General features: G+C 42.0%; 1 protein-coding gene across 3 annotated transcripts; it reads left to right on the top strand.

Annotated features, from left to right (window-relative positions):
- The first annotated feature begins 8,937 nt into the window (after positions 1-8,937).
- On the top strand, positions 8,938-22,195 carry LOC145463056 (uncharacterized). Of its 3 annotated transcripts, XM_081446769.1 has the most exons (14): positions 8,938-9,162; positions 12,286-12,363; positions 12,603-12,698; positions 12,883-12,898; positions 13,522-13,615; positions 13,822-13,891; positions 16,516-16,660; positions 17,765-17,793; positions 18,093-18,181; positions 19,620-19,683; positions 19,991-20,049; positions 21,299-21,356; positions 21,626-21,747; positions 22,035-22,195. In XM_081446769.1, the coding sequence occupies exons 1-14, from the start codon at positions 9,101-9,103 to the stop codon at positions 22,064-22,066; spliced, it is 1,014 nt and encodes a 337-aa protein (XP_081302895.1). In that variant the 5' UTR covers positions 8,938-9,100; the 3' UTR covers positions 22,067-22,195. The 3 variants fall into 3 exon arrangements, with proteins under 3 accessions (XP_081302895.1, XP_081302893.1, XP_081302894.1); XM_081446767.1 differs by lacking the exon at positions 22,035-22,195 and having other exon boundaries at positions 21,626-22,025; XM_081446768.1 differs by lacking the exons at positions 12,286-12,363; positions 22,035-22,195 and having other exon boundaries at positions 21,626-22,025.
- The last annotated feature ends 44 nt before the right edge of the window (positions 22,196-22,239 follow it).

The raw sequence follows: 22,239 nt of genomic DNA, 5'->3' as shown, positions 1-22,239 counted from the left end.
GTGTCCATTTCACTACAAACCAAGGCAATCAGGAGACAGTTTAGAGTATTTGGGACTGGAAAATATCCTCCAAGTTCCGGGAAATCAAGCCGGACTTGGTCAAAATCACGATGCGCGTAGAGCGGTTTCCGCTACTCTTTCAGTTTTAAAGTGGAGTGGGGCTATATTTCGCCCCATACGCTCGAAATTGCGCGTTCAAAAATTTTTGGTGTGTCCATCTCACTGCAAACCAAGGCCATCAGGAGTTAGTTTAAAATCCCCGGACTGAAAAATATCCCCCAACTTCCGGGAAATCGAGCCGAACTTGGTAAAGATCACCATGCGCACAAGGCGGTCTTGGCTACTCTTTCAGTTTTAAAATGAATAGGCCATCAGGAGTTAGTTTAGAGTCCCCAGGACTGTAAAATATCCCCCAAGTTCCTAGAAATCGAGCCAAAGTGGCTCAAAATCACGATACGCGTAAGGCGGTCCCAGCTACTCTTTGAGTCATATAATGAAGTGGGGCTATATTTCGGTCTAGAAGGTCGACATCGAGCGTCCGCTCCATTTACATGTGTCCATTTCACTTCAAACTAAAGCTATGAGGAGTTAGTTTAGAGTCCCCGGGACTGGAAAATATCTCCTAAGTTCCGGCAAATCGAGCCAAATTTGCTTAAAATCAGGATGTGCGTTAGGCGGTCTGGGCTACTCTTTCAGTCTTAAAATGAAGTGGGGCTATGTTTGGACCTAGAAGCTCGACACCGAGCGTACGCTCCTTTTACCTGTGTCCATTTCACTGAACACTAAAGCCATCAGGAATTAGTTTAGAGTTCCTAGGCCTGGGAAATATCCCCCAAGTTACCGAAAATCGAGCCAAAGTTGCTCAAAATCACGATGCGCGTAAGGCACTCTCGGCTATTCTTTTATTCTTAAGATGAAGTGGGGCTATATTTCGGCCTACGAGCTCGACACCGAGCATGCGCTTATTTTATCTGTGTCCATTTCACTAAAAACTTAGGCCATCAGGAGTTAGTTTAGAGTTCCCAGGACTGGAAAATATCCCCCAACTGCCGGCAACTCGAGCCAAAGTTGCTCAAAATCCCGATGCGCGTAAGGCGGTCTCGTCTACTCTTTCAGTCTTAAAATGAAGTGGGAATATATTTTGGCCTTAAAGGTTGACACCGAGCGTGCGCTCATTTTACCTGTGGCAATTTCACTGAAAACTAAGGCCATCACGAATTAGATTAGAGTCCCTGGGACTGGAAAATATCCCCCAAGTTTCCCCAAATCGAGCCAAAGTTGCTCAAAATCACGACGCGCGTAAGGCGGTCTCGGCTACTGTTTCAGTCTTAAAATAACGTGGGGCTATATTTCGGCCTAGAAGCTGGACACTGAGGGTGCGCTCCTTTAAGCTGTGCCATTTCACTGAAAACGAAGGCCATCAGGAGTTAGTTTAGAAACCCCGGGACTTAAAATATCCTCCAAATTCCGGCAAATCGAGCTAAAGTATCGCAAAATCACGATGCCCGTGAGGCGGTCTCGGCTTTTCTTTTAGTTCTAAAATGAAGTTTGGCTACATTTTGGCCTCGAAGCGCGACACTAACCGTGCGCTCCTTTTACTTGTGTCCATTTCACTGAAAACTAAGGCCATCACGAGTTAGTTTAGAACCCCCCAAAATGGAAAATATCCCCCAAGTACCGGCAAATCGAGGCAAAGTTGCTCATAATCACCATACGCGTAACGCGGTCTCGGCTACTCTTTCAGTCTTAAAAAGAAGTGAAGCTATATTTCGGCCTACAAGCTCAAGAGCGAGCGTGCGCTCCTTTTACCTGTGTCCATTTCACTTAAAACTAAGGCCATCAGGAGTTAATTTAGAGTCTCCAGGACTGGAAAATATCCCCCAAGTTTCGGCAAATTGAATCAAGGTTGCTCAAAATCACGATGCGCGTGAGGCGGTCTCGGCTACTCTTTCAGTCTTAAAGTGAAATATGGCTATATTTCGGCCCAGAAGCTCGAACGTGAGCGCTCAAGAAGTTTCGCTGTGTTCATTTCACTGCAAACCAAGGCCATTAGGAGTTACTTTAGAGTCCCGGGGACTGGAAAATGTACCCCAAGTTCCGGAAAATTGAGCCGAACTGGGTCAAAGTCACGATGCGCGCAAGGCGGGTCGACTACTCTATCAGTCTTAAAGTGAAGTGGGGCTATATTTCGGCCCAGAAGCTCGAAACTTAGTGTTCAAAAAGTTTTGCTGTTTCCATTTCACTGGAAACCAAGGCCATCAGAAGTTAGTTTAGAGTCCCCGGGACTGCAAGATATCCCCCAAGTTCCGGACGTCGAGTCGAAATTGGTCAAAATCACAATGCGCGTAAGGTGGTCTCTGCTATTCTTTCAGTCTTAAAATGAAGTGGGGCGATATTTCGGGCTACAAGCTCGACACCGAGCGTGCGCTTCTTTTACCTGTGTCCATTTCCGTTAAATCTAAGGCCATCAGGAGTTAGTTTCGAGTCTCCGAGACTGGAAAAAATCTGCCAAGTTCCCGCAAATAGAGGCAAAGTTGCTCAAAATCAAGCTGCGCGTGAGGCGATCTCGGCTACTTTTTCAGTCTTAAAGTAAAGAGGGGATCTATTTTGGCCTTGAAGGTTGACACCGAGCGTGCGCTCATTTTACCTGTGTCAATTTCACTAAAAACTAAGGCCATCAGGAGTTAGATTAGAGTCTCCGGGACTAGAAAATATCCCCCAAATCGAGCCATAGTTGCTCAAAATCACGATGCGCGTAAGGCGGTCTCGGCTACTCTTTTAGTCTTAAAAAAAAGTCGGGCTATATTTCGGCCTAAAAGCTGAACACCGAGCGTCCGCTCCTTTTACCTCTGTCAATTTCACTGAAATTTAAGGCCATCAGGGTTAAGTTTAGAGTCCTGGGACTGGAAAATATATCACAAGTTCCGGGAAATCGAGCCAAAGTGGCTCAAAATTATGACGGGCGTAAGGCGGTCTTGTCTACTCTTTCAGTCCTTAAATAAAGTGGGCTATATTTCGGCCTAGAAGCTTGGCACCGGGAGTGCGCTCCTTATACCTGTGTCAATTTCACTGAAAACTAAGACAAACAGGAGTTAGTTTGGAGTCCTCGGGACTGGAAAATATCCCCCAAGTTCCGGCAAATCGAGGCAAAGTTGCTCAAAATCACAATGCGCGTCAGGCGGTCTCGGCTACTCTTTCAGTCTTAAAATAAAGCGGGCTATATTTTGGCCTAGAAGTTCGACACCGAGCGTGCAATCCTTTTACCTGTGTCCATTTCACTGAAAACTAGGCTATCAGGAGTTAGTTTAGAGTCCCTAGGAATAGAAAATATCCCCCAAGTTCCGGGAAATCGACCCAAAGTTGCTCAAAATCACGAAGCGCGTAAGGCGATCTTGACTACTCTTTCAGTCGTAAAATCAAGAAAGGCTATATTTCGGACTAGGACACCGAACGAGCGCTCCTTTTACCTGTGTCCATTTCACTGAACACTAAGGCCATCACGAGTTAGTTGAGAGTCCCCATAACTGAAAAATATCCTCCGTGTTGCCGCAAATCGAGCCAAAGTTGGTCACAATCACGATGCGCGTAAGACGGTCTCGGCTACTCTTTCAGTCTTAAAATGAAGTGGGGCTATATTTCGACCTAGAAGCTCAACACCGAGCGTGCGTTCCTTTTACCTGTGTACATTTCACTGAAAACTAAGGCAATCAGGAGTTAGTTTAGAGTCCCCGGGACTGCAAAATATAACTTAAATTCAGTTAAATCGAGCCAAAGTTCCTCATAATCACGATGCGCGTAAGGCGGTCTCGGCTACTCTTTTAGTCTTAAAATAAAGTCGGGCTATATTTCAGCCTAGAAGCTCGAAACGAGCGTGCGCTCCTTTTACCCTTGTCCATCTCACTGAAAACTAAGGCCATCAGGAGATAGTTTAAAGTCCCCGCGTAAGGCGGTTTCGTCTCCTCTTTTAAACTTAAAATGATGTGGGGCTATATTTTAAAATATCCCCCAAGCTCCGGCAAATCAAGTCAAAGTTGCTCAAAATCACGATGCGCCTAAGGCGGTTTCGGCTACTCTTTCAGTCTTAAAATGATGTGGGGCTATATTTGGCCTACAAGCTCGACACCGAGCGTGCGCTCCTTTTAGCTGTGTCGGTTTCACTAAAAACTAAGGCCATCAGGAGTTAGTTTAGAGTCCCCGGGACTGGAAAATATCCCCAAAGTTCCGGGAAATAGAACCAAAGTCGCTCAAAATCACGATGTGCTTAAGGCAGTCTCGGCTAGTCTTTTAGTCCTAAAATGAAGTGGGGCTATATTTCGGCCGAGAAGCTCGATACCGCGCGTTCGCGTCTTTAAGCTGTGTCGATTTTAATGAAAACTAAGGCCATCAGGAGTTAATTTAGAGTTCCGAGAACTGGAAAATATCCCCCAAATTCCGGCAAATGGAGGCAAAAATGCTCAAAATCACAATGAGCGTGAGGCAGTCTTGGCTACTCTTTCAGTCTTAAAATAAAGTGGGGCTATATTTTCGGCCTAGAAGCTTGACACCGAGCGTGCGCTCCTTTAACCTTTCCCCATTTCGCTGAAAACTAAGGCCATCAGGAGTTAGTTTTAAGGGTCCACAACTGGAAAATATCCCCCAACTTCCGGCAAATCGAGCCAGAGTTGCTCAAAATCACGATGCGCGTCAGGCGGTCTCGTCTACTCTTTGAGTCTTAAAATAAAGTGGGAATATATTTCGGCCTAGAAGGTTGACACCTAGCGTGCGCTCTTTTTGCCTGTGTCAATTTCACTGAAAACTAAGGCAATCACGAGTTAGATTAGAGTCCCCGGGACTGGAAAATATCCCCCAAGTTTCGTTAAAGGGAGCCAAAGTTGCTCAAAATCACGATGCGCGTAGGGCGGTCTCGGCTACTCTTTCAGTCTTAAAAAAAAGTGGGGCTATATTTCGGTGTAGAAGCTCGACACCGAGCGTGCGCTCCTTTTGCCTGTGTCCATTTCACTGAAAAGTAAGGCCATTACGAGTTAGTTTAGAGTCCCCAGGATATCAAAATGTCCCCCAAGTTTCGGCAAATCGAGCTAAAGTGGCTTAAAATCACGATGCACGTAAGGCGGTCTCGGCTACTCTTTCAGTCTTAAAATGAAGTGGGCTATATTTCGGTCTAGAAGCTTGACACCGGGCGTGCGCTCCTTTTAAGTGTGTCCATTGGACTTAAAACTAAGGGCATCAGAAGTTAGTTTAGAGTTCTCGGAACTCGAAAATATCCCTCAAGTTTTGGCACATCAAGCCAAAGTGGCTCAAAATCACGATGCGCTTAAGGCGGTCTCGTCTCCTCTTTCAGTCGTCAAATGATGTGGGGCTATATTTCGGCCTAGAAGCTCGATACCGAGCGTGCGCTGCTTTTACCTGTGGCCATTTCACTGAAAACTAAGGCCATCAGGAGTTAGTTTAGAGTCCCTGTAACTGGAAAATATCCCGTAAGTTTCGGCAAATCTAGCCAAAGTTGCTGAAAATCACCATGCACGAAAGGCGGTCTCGGCTACTCTTTTAATTTAAAGTAAAGAGGGGGTATATTTCGGCCTAAATCCTCAACACTGACCGTGCGCTCCTTTTACCTATGTCCATTTCTTTGAAAAGTAAGGCCATCAAAAATTAGTTTAGTGTCCCCGGTACTGGAAAATATCCCCTAAGTTTCGGCAAAATGAGCCGTGGTGGCTCAAAATCACGATGCGCGTAAGGCGGTTTCGTCTACCCTTTCAGTCTTAAAATGAGGTGGGCCTATATTTTAGCCTAGCAGCTCGACACCGAGCGTGCGCCCCTTTTACCTGTGTCCATTTCACTGAAAGCTAAGGCCATCAGGAGTTAGTTTAGATTCCCCACGACTGAAAAATATCCCCCAAGTTCCGGCAAATCCATTTAAAGTTGCTCAAAAAAACGATGCGCGTAAGGCGGTCACGGCTACTCTTTCAGTCTTAAAATGAAGTGGGGCTATATTTCGGCCTAGAAGCTCTACACCGAGCGTGCGCTCCTTTTAACTGTGTATCATTCACTGAAAACTAAGGCCATCAGGAGTTAGTTTAGCGTCTCCGGGACTGGAAAATATCCCCCGAGTTTCGGAAAATCGAGCTATAGTGGCTCAAAATCACGATGCTCGTAAGGCGGTCTCGTCTACTTTTTCAGTCTTAAAATGCCGTGGGGCTATATTTCGGCTTACAAGCTCGACACCGAGCGTGCGCTCCTTTTACCTGTGTCCATTTCACTAAAAGCTAAGGCCATCAGGAGTTCCTTTAGAGTCCCCAGGACTGGAAAATGTTGCCAAGTTTGGGCAAATCGAGCCATACTGGCTCAAAATCACGATGCGCGTAAGGCGGTTTGATCTACTCTTACAGTCTTAAAATGAAGTGGGGCTATTTTTCAGTCTAGAAGCTCGACACTGAGCGTGCGCTCCTTTTACGTGGGTCCATTTCACTGAAAACTAAGACCTTCAGGAGTTAGCTTAGAGTCCCCGGGTCTGAAAAATATCCCCCAAGTTTCGGCAAATCGAGGAAAAGTTGCTCAAAATCACGATGCGCGTAATGCGGTCTCGGCTACTTTTTCAGCCTTAAAATGAAGTGGGCTATATTTTGGCCTAGAAGCTCGACACCGAGCGTGCGCTCCTTTTGCCTCTGTCCATTTCACTTAAAACTAAGGCCATCAGGAGTTAGTTTAGAGTTCCCAGGACGGGAAAATATCTCCCCAAGTTTCGGCAAATCGAGCGAAAGTTGCTCAAAATCACGATGCGCGTAACGGGGACTCGGCTACTCTTACATTCTTAAAATGAAGTGGGGCTATTATTCGGCCTAAAAGCTCGACACCGAGCGTGCGCTTCTTTTACTTGTGTCAACTTCGCTGAAAACTAAGGCCATCAGGAGTTAGCTTACAGTCGGCGAGACTGGAAAATATCCCGCAAGTTCCGGCGAATCCAGCCAAAGTTGATCAAAATTACGATGGGCGTAAGGCGGTCTCGGCTACTCTTTTAGTCCCAAAGTGAAGTGGCGCTATATTTCGGCCTAGAAGCTCGACACCGATCGTGCGATTCTTTTACCTGTGTCCATTTTACTGAAAACTAAGGCCATCAGGAGTTAGATTAGAGTCCGCGGGACTGGGAAATATCCCCTATGTTCCGGCAAATCGAGCCAAAGTTGCTCAAAATCACGATGCGCGCAACGCGGTCTCAGCTACTCTTTCAGGCTTAAAATGAAGTGGGGCTATATTTTGGCCTAGAAGCTGGAAACCGAGCGTGCGATCGTTTTACCTGTATCCATTTCTCTGCAAACCAAGGCCATCAGGAGTTAATTTAGTGTCCCCGTGACTGCAAAATATCCCCCAAGTTCCGGGAAGTCGAACGGAACTTGGTCAAAATCACGATACGCGCAAGGCGGTCTCAGCTACTCTTTCAGTCTTAAAGTGAAGTGGGCTTATATTTCAGCCCAGAAGCTCGAAAGTGATCGTTCAAAAAGGTTCGCTGTGTCATATTTCACTGCAAACCAAGGCCATCAGGAGTTAGTTTAGAGTTCCCGGGACTGGAAAATATACCCCAAGTTCGGGGAAATTGGACTGAAGTTGGTCAAAATCACGATGCGCGTAAGGCCGTCTCGGCTACTCTTTCAGTTTTAAAGTGAAGTGGGGCTATATCTTGGCCCAGAAGCTTGAAAGTGAGCGTTCAAAACGTTTTGCTGTGTCCATTTCACTGCAAACCAAGGCCATCAGGAGTTAGTTTAGAGTCCCCGGGACTGGAAAATATACCCCAAGTTCCGGGAAATCGAGCTGAAGTTGGTCAAAATCACGATGCGCGTAAGGTCGTCTCGGCTACTCTTTCAGTTTTAAAGTGAAGTGGGGCTATATCTTGGCCTAGAAGCTGGGTGTTTAAAAGTGGGTGTTTAAAAAGTTTTGCTCTTTCCATTTCACTGCAAACCAAGGCCATTAGGAGTTAGTTTAGTGTCTCCGGGACTGGATAATATCTCCCAAGTTCCGGGATAACAAGGCGAATTGGGTCAAAATCACGATGCGGGTTAGGCGGTCTGGGCTACTCTATCAGTCTTAAACTGAGGTGGGGCTTTATTTCGGCCGAAAAGCTCTAACGTGAGCGTTTAAAAAGTTTTGCTGTGTCCATTTCACTGCAAACCAAGGTAATCAGGAGTTAGTTGAAATTCCCCGGGACTGGAAAATATCCCCCAAGTTCCGGGAAATCGAGCCGAAGTTGGTCAAAATCACGATCCTCGAAAGGCGGTCTCGGCTACTCTCTCAGTCTTTAAGTGAAGTGGGGGTACATTTCGGCCCAGACGCTTGAAAGTAAGCGTTCAAAACGTTGTGCTGTGTCTATTTCACTGCAAACCAAGGCAATCAGGAGTTAGTTTAGAGTCCCCGGAACTAGAAAATATCCCCCAAGTTCCCGGAAATGAAGTCGAAGTTGGTCAAAATCGCGATGCACGTAAGGCGGTCTCGGCTACTCTATCAGTCTTAAAGTGAGGTGGGGCTCTATTTCGGCTTAAAAGCTCTAAAGTGAGGGTTTAAAAAGTTTTGCTGTGTCCATTTCACTGCAAACCAAGGTAATCAGGAGTTAGTTGAAATTCCCCGGGACTGGAAAATTTCCCCCAAGTTCCGGGAAATCGAGCCGAAGTTGATCAAAATCAAAATTACCATACCATTGGGAAGGGGACATTACAACTGAGATCACTCATAAAGCAAAACGACTCGTGAGGCAAATGAAATTTCCAGGCTCCATGAGATGCATGTGCTCTTTTTGACATCGCCTGATCAAAATTTAATTGCCCTCAGAGAAAAGGGGATACATCAGATATCACTTTCAAAGTACTCCCCGAGTTCCCACAAGTTCATTTTTTGGGCTAATCATGGAGGGTTTAACTTGTTAAAATTAGAAGATTAAGGATCGAAATCACTCTGGATATAATTTTGCGTCTACTTAAGGAACTGCCCGTTCATAATTCGTTTTTAATGAAGCGCGAGATACACGCGTGCTTATCTCTCGTTCCGCGCACTCACGCGCTCTCCGCGAGACTACCTCATTGCGCGTCTCCATGGAATTGTGGGAGATACATCCAAGATGGCGGACGAAACGGCAGAAAAGGTTTATTTAATTTATTTGACGTGGCTTCTCTCAAATTGGTAAGTATGGAGATACACACAATGCAGTTTTAAAAAGATATTTAAAGTTTCAGTTGTAGCACAGTTGCTACACGTTTAAGATTTATTCCACAATCTTGACAACAAAGCTTTCTGGGATAAAATCTACAAATCTAAATTTTGCCGGGAATTATGCCGGCGATCAGTGTAATCGATGATCGCTAAAAATCGATAGAAATCTTTGGAATGAATAAATCTTTTAGTAACACCCGTTGGAAATCAACCATTCGTCCATAAGCTTACCTCACAAGAACGTTAGCTTATACTAGGGGTATGGGATAAATTTGGCCTTTGCTCGAATTGCTCGCAATAAAATAATTAGATGAGTGCTCGCTTGCTCGTGCTCGCAAAAGTTTTGCTAGTGCTTGCATGCTCGGATTCCCGTTAAGGTGACGCAAAACAATTTCCAGCACTTTCCAAGACTTAGTTTTTGATCGGTCATTATAAACACTCAGTATAAGTTGGTGCAATAATTATGGCATCAAAAAACTGCCCAATCATTGGTGCATGAATACGTTATCATTTTCGTGACAGGATAGGTTACCACATAGTAACAGTACGTCCTGCTAAAAACACACTTAATTACAGCTTTGAGGGCTTATAATTCAAAAAAGGCATGGTGAAATTACTTCGATAAACAGGGTAAGATGCAACTTTTGGTGCAGTTTAAAAAAAAAAACTCTACATGGGGATTAGAGCCACCTTAAAGTTTTCAAAATTTAAGGTGGCTCTCAGATCCCTATGTACAGAATTCTTTGCAAAAGGTGCCCGCAAAGGTAGAACGTAATATAGAGACATGAAGACATGATGAATATTACTATATTTATACTTTTTGACCTTCAGGGCTTGTCAGATCTGTATGATCCCAGAGGTCTCCAAATGAAGCTTTATTGCATTAAATCTTTTTCAGCCTGTATTTTCACGAAAGATGTTTACCTTGGTTTTGTTTTAATTTTACTGAAGTGAATTTTTCAATCGTGTAAACACTGAGTAGCAAACCTTGGCAAATGGTGGCAAAATCAAAAGTAAGCCAATCTTGGTTTGTCGACAGTTGAACGCCTCATCAGGCATGGTTTAGCTCAGTAACCAACAGTAACAGAGGAAAAGCAGACGTTGTCGCGACATCTTGGCAGCTAGTGTTCACATGTTCAGTGCATAAAGAGGAGAAAAATAGACAAAGATTGCTTTTAATATAAGTAGGTTTCAAGTCAACTGGAAAAAAAAGCTAAATTAACCCAAATTTAGGCAAAGAAATCCCAGACTGCTGTTACCTGTTCATCGTCAAGAGCCATGAGTGTTTCCTTTCTGGTAGAAACTCAGTAACTTAGTAGCAGGGCACAGGCAGGGCACAACTAGAAGAAGACCTACCACAAAGGGAGAGAAGAAAAGCAAATGTTAGAATTTAAAGCGGCCCCGAATAACAAGAAGAACTGGTAAACATCTACGTAGCCCGGGCGTCATTGCAGATGCCTTTTCGGTTTCTTTGTGGGAAGAGCCGGCTCTGAGCAAGATATCAAAATTTTCTTTGCACTATTCATCTGCAAAGCTTTACATTTATGGAGAGTTTGGCTCAACTTCACTTCCTGAAAATTGACAATGACCTGTGTTTGGCATTGGAGTAAAGTCAGAAATTTTATAATTTTCCAGTTTATAAACTTTATTGGGCAAAGACTGTAAATATATATTCCAATTAAAGATAAGAATAATATTATTATAAATAATAGTTTCTGTGCAACATTGCAGCACTTGCTTTCCAAGAAAACCTAAAAACATCTGTTGTATGCAGCCTACTCTAGTTAATTAGTTCCATGTAAACGGTTTCTCTAATAACTGTGATTTAGTTACAAAACCTTGGTGAGCAGTAACCATAGTAAACCTCTCTCATGAAAACACGGCATCAGTCAATCAGTGGGAAATCAGGTTGGACAGTTTGCTGATCATCATTGAAGCTGAAAGGCGAAATGTCTGTCAGACTAAATGCCACATAGCTTACATTTCCTAAGAATTATATAACCAACAAAACCATCCATGTCATGACACTTTTAAGTCTGGTACCTTTTAGCTTCTTCTCATGGTGTGTTAATGTTCACAGCATCGGTTTAGAAAGCTTAAGATTTTCTTTGAGCATCTACCCACTGAAGCTCACTGACACTGACTTACGTGAAGCTAGGTGATGTAATGTTGCATCAAACAAGGTATAATTGCTGTTAGCTGCTGAGATTGGTTGAACCGTGATTGCGCCCATTGACCTGTTTTGGGGGTGTCAGCCAGATTACTAAGTGTAAAACAATGTTTCCCTTAATAAAAGAGAGAATTAATCCAGCTAGTGGGAAATTTGCAAACTTCAAGTTTTTTTTTTCTTTTTTTTGCAAAGTGCTCACTGCTTACCATCTGTATTTTCTTAAGTGCTCACTGCTTGCAAGACAAATTTGATTACTGCTAGTGTGCTTGCAAAAATAAACCCACTGCTTGCATGCTTACAAATGCTTACAAAGACCATTTGATACCCCTGATACTTGTTCAGATTTCTTATATCAGCTTAAGCTTGAGCTGAATACAGCAGTTTTCTTACATTAGGCCATTCCATTTTTTATCTGCACCCTGTACCCCCCACCCCCCATTGAGGTACCAGGAAATCTGGGGGGAATGGGGGGCGGGGGTGGTCTTTAAAGGCCATTTCTGAGGAGGAAATTGTGTTGATTCCTGTGATTTTTTATAAACTCTGAAAGGGGAAGTGTGCCAGCACTTTGATCTTTCTTTCTCTTTCTCTGTGGATTGAAAAGTTTACTTATCTGAGGGGGTAAAAGTCAAGGTACTTCAATAGATGGGTAGGGGAGGGGATATTTAATGGAATGGCCCATGCTGAATTTAGAAGCTGATTGATTACATCTTAAAAACAAGGGCTCATTCTCCTTTGTGTCCAAGGCCAGGAGAGATCTGGTTATCAGTAAGGGTTTAGATTTTGCAATTGAAATCTGTGACATCAGTGTTGCCAGTTGGTGATCAGTGGTTTAATGAGCTGTGTTATACAGTAATCAAGAAATTATAGGACAAACCTAAAAATTTGCTTAAATATGAGTAATTTTATGGCATTGTTTGTATCAGTTGTTTTGTAGGGCCTCAAGAATTTCCACTTCCTGATACATTCATTAATCCTTCATTTCAAGTTGCACATTATTTATGGTGAGTCAGATCTCATCATTGACTTCTGTTGTTAGTTAAACTTCATTTACTTAGCAACTTTGATTTGAGCAGTTAATGTTATTGTTGTAGTAACTTGAAGAAATAATCACTTAGGTAGCTAGCTCCCTTAATATACTTGTAGTCATATCCTCAAGGAAAATATGTTAGTCACCTGGCCATCAATTTTGTTTGTATTTTATCAAGTGCAATCAATTTACTCATCATGTATGTATTTTCAGGGAAGGGAAAACAGCTCAAATAATTGAAGAACTCGATAAGGTGCACAAACCCTCATACATTTTGGCAACTCCAGATCATACATTATATATATCAAGGTAAGGTTACACTGGCATGGTGTGGCAGAAAAGTTAACAAGACTTAATCTTTGAAAACATGATAACTGTGGTAATACAGTCCTCAAACTTGTTCCCTGCTGTTCCCTAATAATTAGAACCGTTTCAGTACTTGACTAACATCTTTGAATTTCATTTCTTTCTTATAATTGGGATTCAATGACAGCTTTTTACTTGATCAGGTAAGAAAATTTTCCTATCACTAATAATTTCATTTTCCTGAGACTAGCGATCACTCAGTGCTCTCTATTCAGTTGAAAATAATTTGTCATAGGCCAGCATCATATTCAGTGTGCTGTGTCACTGAAGCTGTTTGGGTGCATTGCAGGCCTATGCTAACTTCTTAACAGTATATATTAAACAGTAGCAAGTCCATTGGGCATAGAAGTATGTTCTGGTGTTTGTCTGTGGACATTATCTGTTTTGAGAAGTGAACTCAACAGTTTTCTGATCATGAAAGCATAGCTTGAGGAAAACTGTGAGCTTTGAGGAACAGATTATCTCCAAGGACAAATTTTGGAGCTTATTTTTGCACCAAAATGGAGGCAGTTGTGTTTATTATCCTTCAAATATTTTTTGCAGCAGGTGCAGTTGTGAAAATTGGGGAATATCACTTGGATATTCCCTATTTTCAGCTGCCCAGGGCATATTCAGTTACACGAGTTAATTAGACCAGTCATGCACAAGTGAAAATGTTTGATGGATTATGATAAGACTATCGCCATCACATGAAACAGTTACTGTTGATTATGATGAAAATAAAATCAACTTCTGAGACTGACAGTGTACATCAAATATTTGCCAGGTCTTGTATGTGACAGATACCAGAGTAAAAGGAAGCCCAGCTGTGACATTTACACAGGGTCATGGACTTGATGGGCCATGGGGAATGGTTGCTGGTAAGAAACAATGTGTACGTAACTCATTGGATGTGATGATTACTGTGGCTTGTCTCCAGCCTGCTTTTCTATGCCAAGATGTAAAGGATCGATTGAAAAACAGTTTTCCCATGTACAAGACTTACCCAAATTGTTAGTTAAAAAATTATCAGTTGTGACATATTTAATATTTAAGATAAATTGAAGTGGTTCAATATATTTTTTAGACGTCAAATACCTGTATGTGGCAAGTTTTACTACAGATCAGATCCACAAGTATGACTTAGAAACAAAAAGGTAAAATATGGAATTTATGACTGAAGTCTCAATTGAGTTGCAATTCTATTTAGCAATTGAAATGACAAAATCCTATTCTCTTCTATTCTATAATTTATAGAATAGAAGAGAATAGGATTTTGCTCTTATTTGTAAAGACAAACAATAATAAGGGGCTATTACAGTACTGTAGGCAATGTTCCTTTAGCACAATTTTGTTTCTACACAAATTGTACTTAAGTCTAGCAAGACTGTGCAATGTCTCCACATGCAACTTGCATGTCTTGCAATGGCAAAACAAAGTTTACATCCAATTTTTATTAATTTTAAAGTAGCATGGTAATGATCAAAGTCTTTGTAATGCCAAATGTTTTGTAAATATAGTTATTAAATTGTATTATAAGATTGAACCTGTTCAAAGTCCCTTTCTTCGTGGTTACGAATTATTGAAAAGGAAGACTGCTCCTGATAGGCTTGCTGTTGGTTTCTATACTAACCTTTTGATATCATATTACAGCTGAACCTCCCGTAGGGAATCACCCAAAATGTCAAGCCACGAGAGCTTAAACCATATTGGATCAAAATTTTGCCTCATTGGCATGTGGTAATAAGACATTTAAGGTGGCTCAAAACAGTTTCCAGCACTTAGATTTTGAGAGGTTGCTGTAACCATTGTTTATCACTTGATGTTGCAATCATGGTATTAAAAAACTGCACAATTATTGGTGAACACATTTGTATTATTTTTGTGGCACAATAGATTACCATAGCAACAGTATGACCTGCTAAAAACACCCTTAATTACAGCTTTAGAAGCTTATAATTAAAAAATGGCAAGGTGAAATATTTTTGTATTATCAAATTTTAACAACCACGATAAGACGTAACTTTTGGGAGAGTCTTAAAATACATAAAATAAATAAACTAGTAGTAATCAGAGATTATGAGAGTGCCTTTGATGTTCTCACTTAAATATATATATATATATACCGTAAATAAATGATTTCACTAGCTGACTTTCAACCTTTGTCTATTGCTAAAATCAACATTTTTCAGAAGCAACCGAGGTTTTACAGACAGATATGCATAGTGTCAAAGTCCATGCTAGTGAAGAGGTCACGATTTGTTGATACGTTGCGTGACGCCGCCAGTTTCTGTAGACTCGCAAGTTTCATAGAATATTTAAATTACCTACATTATTCTACGCTAGCATTCACAATCGCGTGCTTGTTTCGCGTGTTCGTTTATCGTAAACAAACTCCGTGCGACTAATTCGAGTATTTCCCCAGATGAATAAAGTAGTCTTATGGATCTTGCCTTCAGAGTACTTTTCCACCGATTCCAAACAATAAAATTTCGACCTGATAAAGACTGTGCTATCCGTCGCGACTGGAACTAATCAACAAATGCAATCAAAATGTAGCTGTTCCCACGGTTATCATCCCAAAGCCAAGTCGTGTTAATAAACAAGGACAATTCCCTCAGACTTCTATAAATACTACCGTCAAAGCGTTTAAATTCGCCAAAATCTAACACTGAAAGCACATAATAGCGAAGCGTACGGCGACTAAATGGAAAGAAGTCAAAGAAAGATCCATCGGAAAGACGAGCTCACGTGGCCTGCTCACATACTCACATGTTCGCCACATGTCTTATCACATGTCTTAGCATTAAACGGTACCAGTTTACTGGCCGTGACATGCCCCTGCAAAAATCAAGCGGGGTGGCCATTTTGGTGTCCTTACAGGAATGTGGTTTTTTTCGGCCCATAACCGTGCGCAGGGCAACCAACTCTGGAAAGCCACAGGTCAAAGTTAGGTTGCGTTCCACTTCGTCGAACGCAATAAATAAATTAACTTTGTTTAACGAGGCTAACACACAACAGTCTTATGACTGACAAACCCGTGGCCCTCGAATTCCCGATCGAATTGGAATTTAGAAATGTTGATTTTTTTTTAAATTCTTTACATAGAGTTCAGAGCCACCTTAAATTTTCAAAACTTTAAGATGGCTGTGAATCTTGTATACAGATTTTTTTAAAAGTTTGCCAAAAGTTGCGTCTTATCATGCTTATTTCATGTAAAAGTTGATAACAAAAAAATTTCACCGTGCTGTTTTTGAATTTTAAGCCCCTAAAGCTGTAATTAAGGGTGTATTTAGTGGGTCATACTGTTGCTTTGGGAACTTATTGTGTCACGAAAATGACAACAACGTGTTCACCAATGATTGGGCAGTTTTTTGATACCATGGTTGTAGCATAAAGTGATAAAGAGTGGTTAAAATGATCCATCAAAATCTACATTATACAATTTTCTCTCAATTATCTGTCAAGTGGTCGCTTTTGGGAGGACGAAAACAAAAGAAAATTTCAAACTTTTGGCTCTAAAAATGGTCACGGTCGCTTATAAGAGCTGGTCGCTTACAAGAGGTTCCAAATGTAGTGATTTGACTTGGAGACTTTCGGGATTTTGGAAAACTGGTCGCTGAGGAGAGGTGGTCGCTTACGAGAGGTGGTCGCAATCTATTGCCTTTAGATGGTGACATTCTGGATTATGGAAATCTTGCTCTTTTTATGCTGATGTTTAACAGTACACAAGAAAGCTAGCACTAGGTTTTAAGGAATGTTTTGTGTCATGTGTTTGCAGGTTTGTAGGTGCCTTTGGTAATGAGAGTAATCTTGATTGTCCTGAGGGTATGGCTATTGGACCTAACGACACACTTTATGTGGCAAGCTTCCTGAATGATAAAGTTGTAAAATTCTCGATCCCCGAAGGAGAGTTTCTTGGAGTGGTGAGTATTGACTGCAAAAAACAAGTCACGGTGGCATTTGAAATTAAACAGAATGTAATATATAGACTTAACCAAGCCTGATTGCAATAATCAACCATAAAGGAAAAACAGGATTTGTTTTTCTAGGATCAGAATGAAACGTAACGCAATGCAACGCAGCGCAGCGCAACGCGATGCAACGCAATGAGTGCAGCAAAAGACAACTCACGGTGGCATTTGAAATGAATATATAGATTAAGCAGCGCAACGCAACGCAACGCAGCCGAACAGCCGCAGACAAGGAAGCTTCGTACATACTGAGCTGAGCTGTAACATTGTTTTTTATTGCTGTTCAAAATGCATTGTATGAGAATCAAAAATTATGTAATTTCGAGTTTATCACGTTGTACGAACACCCAGCCTGTGGCTCAATTCGAACTTTTTATCAGTGTTATTTTGTTTTGTGGTTGGAATTACAGGCAGCTCTAAAAGCCGCTGAGAGGCAAATATAAGTTCTGGGAGATGCAAGACGGATACAGGAGGAAGAAATCCTCATCTTTAATTAAGCCTATGTCGTATGAAAGTAGAATAAAGTCCCTTGTTCCCTTCAACGAAGCCATTGTTCCAAACACACATAGAGGCTACACACGCGAAATCTTAATCCGTTTAGTTTTGTGGAGAAAACGGCGTTGTCAGCCTAGTCCCTCACGGCCAAAGTAGCCGCAGTAGAGGCTCACCGTAGCGTATCTTGAAGTCCTTATTCTAAACTGTTAGCGTGAGAGCCATCACAACGTTCTCTAACGTTTGAACTCTGCCCATGTGTAAAGTTGCCTAGATTTGAACATTTCCTGGGGAATTCCTGTGTTTCGCGTCCAAAATTCTTGGTATGGTTTGATAGCCAGCTCTTACAGTTTAACTGAACGCGTTACATCACTTACATGTAGACGCGAGACACTTCTAAAGGTATACGGTAAACTTAAATAGAGATGACAGCATGTTGGGGGACAATGCTTCTGTCTACGTTTTGCTTCTAGCGGTCTACAGTGCGCTCATGGTGGTAGTAAAATCATCCTGTCTTGACTGGAATTAAATATATTTTACAACCATATTCTGGACATTTTGCAGGTTGCTGATAAAACCCATGGCCTAAAGGGGTATGGAAACGTTTCTATGATAATTATATGTATGTCAATCAAACGCAGGAGACATGATGTTTAATCACATAACTGAAATAAATTATACGAAGAGTCTCGATCAAAATTACAACTAGAGAGAATAGAGGCAAGAGTGAATTGTACAAGCACAAAACCCTCTCTGGCCATAAAAGACATAAAGACACACCTCCGGGGGAGGTTTCCTTGGGACGTTTCCTCTTTATGGGAGGTCCCCCTTAGGCTAGGTTTCGATTGTAGTATTTGTGCGCGACTATAAGGTAATAATTTGTGATTTTCAGGCCCGAGGATGTCGCATTCCTTAAAGATGGCACCCTCCTTATCTGCAGCCATTACACAGATGTTGTGCTGAAATTCAACTCTTCTTCCGGTCAGTGAACTGAGTACATCTGCAGTAATGTGGTGTACACATAATTTTTTGTGGGCTTATTCATTATAAATGCGTAAGGCCCGCTAAGTCTGGGCAAATCTTGTGTACATGTATACGGGATGACACGTAACGGACCTCCCGAAGCATATTTTGTCCTATAGTTAGATTGGGTACCAGTAATTTCGAGTGATCCTTCGCCGGGTCCTTCGATGGCGGCCATTGCCAGCCTTCTGCAGGCTTTGTTGGGCGCTTTGTTTCCTATCGTATTGTCTGCGCCCTTATTTTGTTTTAAGTAATTCTTGTACAACTTACAGTTGCGAGTTTAGTTGCAGTTTTCAAGGTAAGTTATTTCCGATTTCTCAATCGTTCAGTGCCACACTGACAACTACTTTTGGCATGGAGAAAATATTGATTATATCGGGTTGTAAGGAAACGCTGGGTAGTTAAAACAGCAGGCTCAAGTACGTTCCTAGCGCGAACCGACAAGTCACGCGACAGTATTACCAAACTAATTTATTATTGTATTTAATTTAATAATTTATTATTGTATTGTATTTATCATTCTTGTAGTTGCTTACTCGAAGACTAGAATACGGCAACCCAATGGATCGCATAGAATAACACTAGCCATAAGCCCACAAGTACGCATTGCGGACCGTTTATTCTTCTTGGATGGCAAAATAGCATAGCTTAAATTTTCACTTTCATTAAAACTGAACAGGCTCTCGTGTTGCTAGGTATTGTGATGAAACCTGGGAGGGAACGATGATTAAAGGAAAAGGTCACTTCAAAAAACGTTTCATTTTTTGTCAACGCTAATAAAAACCTCGCACCAAGTTTAGCCACTCACCGAAGTTTCCGCCTCTAAAGTGCAGGTTTACCTTCTGAAATTCGTCTCCAAAGAGAGCGCAAGATTCGACATCGTTGCCGCCATTTTGAACAGTACTCAGCAGCCAGGCCGCATTTTCGTGATGTCATTCCGTCCAAGAGATTTTGTTCAAATAGCTTCCGGCAAGCCTTTTAATTATTTCTCTGAGTTATGGCTGCTGTTGAGCCGTATTATTTTGAGCCAAACTTGCTCCAAACTCCGAAAATGATAGCAGTGAGGATAGTGAAGTGGATAATTGCTTGGAGAAATACATTTTGCTGACCTTGTGAAGGATATAAAGTCAGTTGCAGGTTTTTCTCCTTGCGAGTCGAACGGAATGATGTTACATATACACGGCCTGGCTACCAAGTACAGTTCAAAATGGCGGGCTCCGAAGTCGCTTCTTTCAAAACGAATTTCCTCAGGATAGCAACCACTTCAGATGCTGAAAGTTCAATGAGTGGAGAAGCTGAATGTTTTGTTCTAGGCGAAGACAAAAAAAGTAAGCTTTTTGGGAGCAAAACTTGATTTCTTTTTTGTGGATTTCTAACGCCTTTTTTCTTCGTTTAGGCGAAAACCTTGGCGTATTTGCTAGAGTGGAAAAACCGGTCGGCTTGACTGTGGGTTCTGATGGGTGAGTGAATTTTCCCTCTACCTTCCCCTCTCCCCCCGCCCTGCCCCTCCCTCACGTTTTGCCTTCCCTTTTATCTCCTCCCCCCGTTCAGGCTCTTCTTTACCCTTCTTCGCCCCCAACCTCGTTCCCAGGGCCTCATATCCTGCCCTTCCGGAGCGAGAACCTGGAGAACAAGGTTGATTTATCCTAAAGGTTCAAAGCGTTTTACATCGATCTTATGTGCAGCACCTGATTTTAAACACTTGGGTGATGTTTTGGGAGTGGTTAGTCTATTATTACTTAACGCACTTTCTGTTCTCAATTACAGAAACGTCTATGTTACAAGCTACGTTTCGAATAGCATTCTTCGATTTAATGGACGCACAGGTATTGAAATGTAAAAGTATAGGTGTAAACTCCTACAGAATTCTTGAATCTAATTTCAAAACCCCGCTGCTACAGTAGGAGGCGGCAATGGGTTCCGTTAACATTTCTAGGCAGTACCGTGGGCACAAAGTAACGGAACTTCGTGCCGTCTAGTACAGTCTTTAAGATTTTATTAGCGGCCATTGGAAAACAAACTGTACAGTTGCGCATGCGCACCTTAAACGAGATCAACAACGCAGGGCTATGAACCCCTTGGAAAAATGTGAAATGAAAAAAGAGTTCTGATATTGACACGATTTACTTGAGACCCAAGCTGATATACTCGAAGCAGCTCTAAAGCGGTCACGTGGATTAGGTCGCTGCTATTTGTCAGTCTTTTTGCTGATTCTTTTCACGGCTAAATCCTCTAACAATGAAACTACTTGAACTCGGCCACGTAGAAGAAAACTAACCAATTAATCCGAACTTAAACTGAGAACAATGGAGTGCTGTCTTTTTCGGGAGCACAAGTAAGGGTTCGTTTTACATGAATACGTGAATACAATCGACTCCTCTGTGTCATATACACTTCTACACATTCAATCCTTGACCGCGAATTTTCACTAGAAAATTCTAATTTGAAAACTCGTCTCGCGATAGACTATGAGTAGTCGTACCACTTTCGCTTTAATAGTCCGTTGTGCGTGGCGCGAAATTACATCGCGAGAAAAAAAAGGCCGCGCGAACTCCTCGGGGTGGGACGCGCGCGAAAGGAAGGTCCTTCCTTTCGCGCGCGTCTCGCCCTCAGGATTTCACACGGTCATCATTTCCTCGTGGTTTATTTACGGTCTCGCTCGACGGACTAAGTGAAAGAGGGACTACTCGTAGTCAAGTCTTGCGACAACTAAACCTAAACCTAAAAATTTAGGATCGAAACAAACCAATCAACAAGTGGCAACGTTTCCTGAGAGGTCCGCAACAAGTCACACTTTTGTTGGGTGTCCAATTTTGTAATAGAACTATGTTGTTTGTATTATTAAATGTTATTGGTTTACTTAAGAAAATGATCGCTATTCTTTGTTCTCAAGTAAAGTTTTAATTGGTTAACTCTTTTCCAAGTGGCCCGGTTCGAGTAGTCGCACCGTAAGACGGATAGTGGGTACTGCTCTCAACATGTCCCTCGAGGGGGCACTTGAAAACTCAGGCTCAACTGATCAAGCAACAACTTTGAAGGTACGACTTTTCCATCGGAATGTTTTGGTTGTTTCAGGTAATTTCATCGATGTTTATGCTGCGGGTGGTGGCCTCGAGGGACCTTCCAGCGTGAGGTAGGCCGTGCTGCTTTAGATCAAGTTTTTGAATTGCGCTCGCTTTACGTGCCTGTCACCCATTTTGCTTGAACCAAAGTAAGAGCAATCCCCGAATTGAAATGTGCAAAAAGATATGACGACTAGACAATCAAATTCCCCGGTCGAATTTTCTATGATAAACATTTACTTTTTCTTTGTAAGCAGTGGTTCCTACTGAACCAACAAAGCTGCCGAAATGTTGAGCCTCTCTCTTGAGCCTCTCTGAAAGAATTTTTTGTCTTCTACAGTTTTGCTGATCTTCGAACACTTTACGCAGCCAGTTACGACAGCGATAGAATTGTTTTATACAACAGTACGACGGGACTCTCTTACACTTTTCCTGGGAAACGAAACGAACATCCCGGAGATGGTATGAATATGACATTTTTTAATTTAATTTATTTTTCGTCGAAGATGCAGACATCGCTGATAAGGAGCGCTATTTTTTCCTCCATACGAGACAACGGGAAGCCACCGCACCCACGATGGGGGTGGTGTTGATCCCTTGTGAACAAAGAAATAGGGGACTTTAGCCGTTCTTGAACAAGTGATCTTAGTTCGGAATGTTCCTCACTGTCGTGGCTGTCGTTTTCGATTTTTTGATTTGTTTTTATCAAAATCTGATGATTTACTTATGGTTTCTTTATCTCCTCCCAGGATCTTTCCGGAATGTTACACTCGACAGATAACACAGATTAAGTTGGAGTTCCACTGAAATTACAGATTTCCAAACAACATTCATTGCATGTAACTGGAATCGCAAACTGCCATATTTTTGAATTTTCACATTTTCTTGTGGGTATATGTTCATTCTATGCACGAGGGATATATATATATATATATATATATATATATATATATA

Source organism: Orbicella franksi, chromosome 12 (genome assembly GCF_964199315.1).
Source record: "Orbicella franksi chromosome 12, jaOrbFran1.1, whole genome shotgun sequence".
Taxonomy (NCBI): Eukaryota; Metazoa; Cnidaria; class Anthozoa; order Scleractinia; family Merulinidae; genus Orbicella; species Orbicella franksi.
This window is presented reverse-complemented; position numbering and strand designations above follow the sequence as displayed.

Bases quoted from the DNA above. Each gene is read 5' to 3' on its own strand.
- LOC145463056 (XM_081446767.1), top strand. From the start codon at position 9,101: ATGGCGGACGAAACGGCAGAAAAGGTTTATTTAATTTATTTGACGTGG. The intron at 9,163-12,285 runs GTAAGTATGGAG...TGTTTGTATCAG, and splicing joins ACGTGGCTTCTCTCAAATTG to TTGTTTTGTAGGGCCTCAAG. The intron at 12,364-12,602 runs GTGAGTCAGATC...ATGTATTTTCAG, and splicing joins CAAGTTGCACATTATTTATG to GGAAGGGAAAACAGCTCAAA.